Raw genomic sequence first — 8392 nt, forward strand, 5'->3', positions numbered from 1 at the left:
TTTATATTCATTTATTCTTTAAAGGTATACGCTGTACGTGCAGTTTCAAGTAACCCTCACTGAAATGATGGCAATACTTATTTCACAACTTTATCGGATAGATAATGTCATTTTTTTACAGGCTTGAAGTGATTTCTTCTGATTTAGCGGTTTCCGCTGAGAAAGTGCAATGTGCCACTTTTATCGAGGGCAATTGAAACTCAGTTCTCAAAATAATTAACAATAATTCTAAATTCGGACAATTTAAAAGCAGTTTTGATCCAGGCATTGTCAAACAGTGGGACACTTGAAGTTATGCTTTAAGATTTAGAACATAAACCACAACACAAAATATCAAAAATGTCTTACAATATTTTTTTATTGCAAAAAGTTTTGAAATGGAGAAGTTATATTTTTGTTTAAGCTTTATTTTCACATGAAAACTTTAGTACAGGAGGTACTAGGCTTGCTCTGTGGAGCAGATCTGATGCTCTGAGAGGAGATGCTCCGGGAGCATTTACTGGCTGCTGACTGAACGCTTGCTCTCTCTGAGGGAAGCAGTTCTCTTCCTCTTGAGTTCCTTCAGTTCCTTGGCTTCCTTCTGTCTCTGAGCCAAGATCTAACAAAATAATATTTTTACATGTTAATTAAATGGAATAAAATGATGTTTAAAATTCAATGGGAAAAAATAAAGTTTTCCAAATATTAATGCCTACAAGTGATAAAAAATAAAAAAAGATATAATTAAAAAATGCTTATTACAGAGGAAATTAGCCTCAAAACTAACATTCGTATGTTAAAAACCTAAAAATGTACCAAATCTGAAAAGTTACTTTTTTGAAGAGTATATATATTTTCATTCAAGCGAACAAATAAATAAATAAGAACAAAATAGTTTGAATTCTATCATTATTTGAGAAAAACTGGTAATTTCCAATTCAAAAATGGAATTCGGAAATGTTTATGAGAAATTATTATGCAAGATCTAAACAAGTAATAAAAGTGAGAAAATTTTAATAAAATGAAAGCCGTCTGTAATTGAAATTATAATTTTTTAGTATTTGAAGTTAAGATTAAACAAAACAAAAATGTATTTCAGAAATTATCTTTCAAGAGATTATTATGCACTGCACAATATGCAGGAGCTAGCAAAATTTTCTTCCCTTCGACTTTTCCCCGAATAAATCAGCAATTTTAACGTGTCTTTTTTTCATCGATAAAGAAGAAACAGATTGGTAACTAATGGAGAGACGTCCAACCCNATTATTAAAAAGAATTGTTCAAATAAGATTTAAAAAAAAAAAATATGATACATTTCTTTTTCATTTAAAATTCGGTGATGGTCCAAACCTCTGTAGAGTAAAAAAGTAGACGTTAGTTTTACGTTTATTGAAAATATATTTCGGTCTGGGTTGACCCTAGTCAGTTCTTGAGATTGTTTCTTTTTCTTTTGACACAAATTTTTATTAATGAACAGTAAAATAGTCACCTTAGAAAATTCTGCAGCGGCAAGCCTGTTCTTCTCAGACCTCCTCCTCTTCAGAGCAACCCTAGAAAAATAATAATAAAAATATTTATACAAGTGAAGTTCTAAAATTAAGTTGACGTATTTTCAATCTAGGAGGCTCGTGTCTTCAAAGCGGAGGCTCATGGCGTCCAGGGGTTCCCCCTCGTGACACAAAGGTGTAGTTTGAACTATTTAAGTTAAACGTTCTTAAACCTCAAAAATTATGGTTATTTGAAGATTTTTTTAAACTTTAATTTGGAGTAGAAGTTCCAACATAACAGGCATGCCAATGTCACAGTTAATTATTTAATAGGGATTGTTTTGAATAGTTTGTTCTCTCAATGTACGTTAATCCTCCTTTTCATTAACACCTTGTGAATCAGACGTGCCCCTCTGTAAAACAAAGATATCTTACTTGTGTCTCTTCCTCTGAAGAACAGCTGGGGTAACCAGACGCTGGACTTTGGGGGCCTTGAACTTCTGCTTCTTTCCCTGGAAACCAATCAATTAATCAATCATGGATTCTTAAGTTATGTATAAATCTGTAAAACGTTAGTAATTTACAGAATATGAATTAAATTTCAAAGTATGTTTTTTAGTATTACACCACAATTTTGTATAAAATGAAAAATTGTACAAATCCGTAGATATATTTTTTAATCCATAATAGTGAATAAACGTACAAGAAAACCCTCTAATCTAGCTTAATTATTTTAAGATGTTATTTTCTTACCCAGAAAAACCATGTATATTTACAATATATATATTATCAGATTCAGAATATAGTTTGTTATCAGGGCACGAATCTTCACAGACTCGAGTGCTCAGACCTTTTACTTCGGCATCATATAAAAGATGAAACAGTGTTCCAGAAAACATTGGAAAACGCACATGATCAATTTTAAACTCTGGCAAAACAACTATCAGAAAATTGAAAGATAAGATCAATTACATTATAAAATATTTGAGCTTTAGTTTTCTGGAACACTTGCAATGGAACTGTTATAATTTGAAGTGACCCTTCATAGAAAGCGTACCAGATTTGCGAGGGTATATTAGATAATACGGAAATACATTTTTTAGCTGTTCAATTCTGATCATTTCCTTCATTGTTTTTAACATCGAAAAGCTTTTAAACCACAGTTGAAAAAATCAAAATTCACAATTAAATTTTGATCCAATAAAATTTACATAATGCAAAACGGAGGGTCACTGAAATAACGATTTAATGGTTAATAAAATGGCAAGGGATAAAAAAGGGGGGAAGGTTCATACCTCCTTCAGGGGAAGAGGCCTCTTGATAACGTACTGGCAGACATCATCCTCCTTGGTCAAGTTGAACAGCTTCCTGATTTTGGATGCTCTCTTGGGTCCAAGACTGAACACAAAAATAATGTTAACTGTTAATATAACCAATGTCCGAATTAAATGAATTTGAGCCGCGTCTTATATCCACCAAAAACCGGTTTCAATTAAGTGTCGGTTTAAATTTTGAAACAATGAATACGATTATATGTGGAACCAACCATATTTGAGCCGCGACTCAAATTCTTTAAATTCAGCCTCATGTCGAATTTATGATAAAATATTCATTTATAATTAGAATGAAATTGTACGTTCACTAGCCGAATTTAAAGAATTTGAGCCGCGATTTAAATTTTGGACACTGCTCAAACATGGTTAGTTCCATTTAAAATTGTTTCAATAATTCAAAATTTAAGCCGGCGATCATTTGAAACCGGTTTTCGGCGGATTTGAGAGAGCGGCTCAAATTCATTAAATTCGGACACAGGGTACTCAATTGCTAATCCCGACGCACACCCGCGATTATTAGTAAAAACGATATTAGCCACTCGACTTGAAACTAAGCACATTCCGGTGGTTATCCCGAGTTTATCATACAAAATTTGAAGCAAATCGGTCAATGGGTTCATAATAAAATTATAATCCGACACACTATCGAAAACAAACAGATAACAACATCAATAATTCATAACAAAGCGAGTTATGACAGTAAGTTTTATGTCAGAATTAAGTTAAAAATCAGTTAGAATACAAAGGGGTAAATATTAAATTCAATGAACATAGGGGAACAAGTTTTTGCTTAGTGCTGTCAAAAAATGAGCAAATTCCACAAAATCTACGAAGTCTCACCGTCTGGGGACAGTGTTATCGGTAAGGCCGGGGATATCAGCCTCTCCCTTCTTGACGATGGACATGGCGAGGACAGCGAGGTTTCCGTCGACAATACATCCACGGACAGATTTCCTCTTACGCTCTCCAGTACGCCTTGGGCGGTAGCAAGTTGTTCCCTAGGATTATATATTTATAAATCTTAGTATCAACATTTTTAATTGCTCAACTAGTTTAACAGTTATTCTTTATATGATTACATTAAATTATTAAATCAATGTATTAACATATCTTTCATTATTATTAACATTAGCAATTTGTTCCCTATAATTATTTAATATTAATGATTCTATCTTTCGGTTTCTTTGAATTCTGTGATCTTATTTTAAGTTATAAGTCGGCGTTATTTAAACATCAAATCCAGGGTTGTATATAGACTTAAAAGTTTGTTAATTACTGGATAAATAAGACATAAAACAAGGAATAAAACATTATAGGATTGCTTTGATGGATAACCTTATCGTTAAAGCTTATTAAAAGATGACATTGCTTCCACGATATTTAAGATTATCAAATTTGCAATGTCGAAAAACAATCTTACCTTGCCCATAAGCAGACGGACTCTCTGGTTGGTGAGCACTCCCTAAATACAAATAAATAAATAAATTATGAATTTGAACACCAAGTAGATTTAGAGCATGAGAGCACGGTAAACATAACAGGGTTAAGAGCTAAAAATCGATGACAAGATCCTAATCATATGCCAGATAACCGTGGCTTAAATTTGACTAAGCTATTCAAAATAAATTCCGTCTTGGTATTTTGATCATATTTCAATGTGACGAAAAACATGTCCGATCCACAAATATCCTTAATTGCTTCAAGTGCTTAGAATAAATTTCATTTTGATGCGGATCCGGATCCGCACTGGAAAAAATGGATCCGTATCCGGATCCAGGTCATTTCTTCAAGATTTACTGAAGTTATATAACAAAGCATGATTTTCATTTTTTAGTCGTATTTTATTGGCTTGTTTTTAGCTTTAACCATACAGAAATCAGGAAATTTTAATACATCTTTATTTAGTAGTTCAGATTTGGGTTTAGAGAGTAAAAAGGGGATTATTTTTGCAGTTTTTAGTTGATATTTGGCCACTTGGATCCGGATCCGTGGATCCGCATATCTTCACGGATCTGGATCCAGGAAGCCAAAATCTTGCGGATCCATCCTAAGCCCTGGACTTGCTTCTGATCCATGCGATATCAATTGGAAATGTTTATATTTAATGAAAAACAAAACTTTGACAATCATCCTAGAACAGACAAAGGAACTGATAACCACCCCCCCCCCCCCAATGTGAATCTAACACGATATTATCTTGTCAGGATCTTTGATCGTTTAGTTACCTGCTTCATGGGGAAACCTTGCTTGTCGTTTCCACCGGTGATACGGAGAACGTATCCCTTGAACTGAAATAGAAAATAATATTTAATATCGTACAAAACTAAATTTATCAATAAACAAGATTTACATATATCTTTCATTAAGTACTTCAGAAAGGTGAATAACTATGAGAACAAATGGCTGAACCCGCTGAGTAAAACAACTTTGAAGGCGAAAATAGAATCAAAGAAATTTTAATAACAAAAGCGTTTATATGACTTATTTAATGACTTATTAGTCTAGCATATCTGGGACACAATAGAGCCTTAAATTTGGAATAATTACCTCATCTCCTAGGGTATCAGCCTCAACCTCCTGACCCATCCTCTTCTCGTAGAAAGGACGCACCTAAAATAAGCATTAATGAAGTGGCCAATTAGGACTTATCTAGAAGGATCATGAAAAATGCACACACACCCCCTATTTGAAGATAAACCCCCTTTATTGTTAGGGGAACAATCATCAATTACACTTAATCTTAGTATTTAAAAAAGGAGCCGACTGCAGTACCTATGACCCTTCTTAGAAACAAATAATGAACGTTATGGGTAAAACTACATTATTTCGTACCTTGGTGGAAACCTAAGACACATTTAATAATAAAGAAGATGTCGATTATATAGCTTTCTAACTATTGTCTACGATTACAAATTAAAGGAGACAATATAACGTCTCCTAGCAACAAAAAGTAAACGTTGAGGGGAACACTTTAGTGTTAAGTCGAAACCGGACGACACAATTTAACATTAAAAGAATCGTAATTTCACCAAAATTCACATATCCAAAACTTTAAACCATTACAGGAAATCAGTAGAAATCAGTTGATTCGGAGGCCGTTCTATCATACATAGTGGTCGTGTAGTGCACGTACTTGTAAGGACGATAGTTTTGCCGCTAAATGTAACTCGTAAGACATTTGAAGGCCAAACTATCGTCCCCAAAGGTAGGTGGACAACACGACCGCTGTTGATACAATGAGAGAACGGGGGTCTGGGTAATGTCCTAGAAAACGATAGTCATGCACATAATTGAAAGGATGGGGTAGGGATGTCTAATATCTANCCATTCCTTCCCATTCCATTCCTTCCCATTCCATTCCTTCCCATTCCATTCCTTCCCATTCCATTCCTTCCCATTCCATTCCTTCCCATTCCATTCCTTCCCATTCATTCCTTCCCATTCTATTCTTCCCATTCCATTCCTTCCCATTTCATTTCTTCCCATTCCATTCCTTCCCATTCACTTCCTTCTCATTTCATTCCTTCCCATTCTATTCCTTTCCATTCCATTCCTTCCCATTTCATTTCTTCCCATTACATTCCTTCCCATTCCATTCCTTACCATTTCATTCCTTCCCATTCCATTCCTTCCCATTCCATTCCTTCCCATTCCATTCTATCCCATTCCATTCCTTAATCATTTAAACCTTTGGACCTTTATCCAAACAATAATATGGAAGATATCTTCGCTTTGCAATACTTGAAAAGTGTTAAATTTTAAGTATTTCTTCCGTAGTTTTTCTCCATTCTAGAGAAATATTTTCCGTTTTAAAAAATTACAAAATATGGATCTTTAAATTATAAAAATTTTTATTATGAGTTTTCCAAAAATAGAAAAAGTGTTATTTTTCCATTAAAAGGTTGATAAATGGTATGAGGGAAGTGGGACAGCAAGGCTAAATCTTATGAACATGATTTTGAAAAATTCTTAATTGTGATTTATAGTTTGCGAAAAAATAACATCTTCATTTTTCACTGCAGTTCAGGGTTAAATTTGAAATTTATAGCTCGTCATGCAACTTTTTAATAGCACTATTATACATACATAATAGTCATTTCTGAAAACATTTTAATAGCACTATTATACATACATATATAGTCATTTCTGAAAACATTTTTATGACTCAAAAACTAAGAGAGGCATATGGTTTGTGTTGTGTAGGAAATTTATATTTTTTCCCCTACAAAAGAAATATCATTAATCATTATACAGGGTTGTCCACAAAGAATGAGAAAGACAGTTTAGAATATGTATACTGGCTAATTCTTTATATTAACTATTCCAAGTCACTCGAAATCTCCACTCTCCAAAAGACAATATATTAAAGGTTTATAGAAAACATAAATTAACCTTAAAATCATTATATTTAAAGAATTACAGGTCGTCTTTTCAGTATTATTCTTTGTGGGTTACCCTGTATACTTGTAATAATACCGTGTAACACTTTTAGCGAGTTATAGTATAACTTTTCATGATTTAAATTAATATTCAAAAATTATGAGGAAGACACACAGTTTGTTAGTAAAAGCAATTAAAAGTTAAAAATAGATATAAACAACCTTTCCAATTTCTCCGTATCTATCTTTAGACTTGATCCCAAGTTGATCGATTATTTAGGTCAAACCTTCCTTACATTTTAGTATTAAAGAAACTTAACATTAAATCAAGTTAAGAACAAGGAAATAAATAGTTGTCGATAATGAACCAATAATGTATTATGAATAACCTTGTACTTTATTTTTGTTATCGTAATTGTTATCTAAAAATATAAATAAGACTGAATATTGCTCTGGCATCGGTTCTATAAGACGACCCAATCGACCTAGGATCGACCCTGCTCCATCCTGGCTGCTCCAGTCGGACTGCTCCATTCTGGTTCAATTCTTCTCTTCCCTGCACTCCATCTTCATCTCTGAGGACTCAAATAAACTACTACAACTTATGATGTTCCTTCTGTTCTCCTGTTTTTCCAGGTTTTAATAAATCTTTGAAGTTGCACCTGCACAACACACTATATCTGTAAACCTGAAGTACGTTGCATATTATATTAATTATCTACATTTGTAGACATCTACGTAAAACCCATTATTTCATGATTAATTTTTACTGCACTGTAAATAACTTCGTAACATGATTAGCTTAAATCATGGGATACATATATAATGACGTAAAAACTCTTAAAACGTCTAATTAACTGTGCTGTATGAAAATATTCCACTCCACTTTGATTACAGTGAGAGAGTAATTCGTTCCTTGTCATAAAGGAACAAGATACAAGATTGCCTATTGATTTGACATTGATAGTTTGTGTGCTTATGTCCGGTTGACATTGATGCCTATGAGATCGTGCCCATTGGTTTGACATTGATTGTTTGTGTGCTTATGTCCGGTTGACATTGATGCCTATAAGATTGTGCCCATTGATTTGGCATTGATAGTTTGTGTGCTTATGTCCGGTTGACATTGAAGCCTATAAGATTGTGCCCATTGGTTTGACATTGATTGTTTGTGTGCTTATGTCTGGTTGACATTGAAGCCTATAAGATTGTG

At 33.4% G+C, this 8392-nt stretch overlaps 1 protein-coding gene across 1 annotated transcript; it reads right to left on the bottom strand.

The window, feature by feature from the left end:
• Window positions 1-386: 386 nt before the first annotated feature.
• LOC111715969 (40S ribosomal protein S6) lies at window positions 387-5410 on the bottom strand (the record flags this gene model as incomplete). Its single annotated transcript, XM_023491374.1, is given in 8 exon segments — window positions 387-598; window positions 1469-1529; window positions 1902-1978; window positions 2762-2864; window positions 3641-3798; window positions 4221-4262; window positions 5026-5088; window positions 5348-5410. Coding segments are annotated over 8 exon segments (669 nt in total), but the record flags the coding sequence as incomplete, so codon positions are not given.
• Window positions 5411-8392: the final 2982 nt, after the last annotated feature.

This window comes from Eurytemora carolleeae, unplaced genomic scaffold, assembly GCF_000591075.1.
Source record: "Eurytemora carolleeae unplaced genomic scaffold, Eaff_2.0 scaffold1922, whole genome shotgun sequence".
Classification (NCBI taxonomy): Eukaryota; Metazoa; Arthropoda; class Copepoda; order Calanoida; family Temoridae; genus Eurytemora; species Eurytemora carolleeae.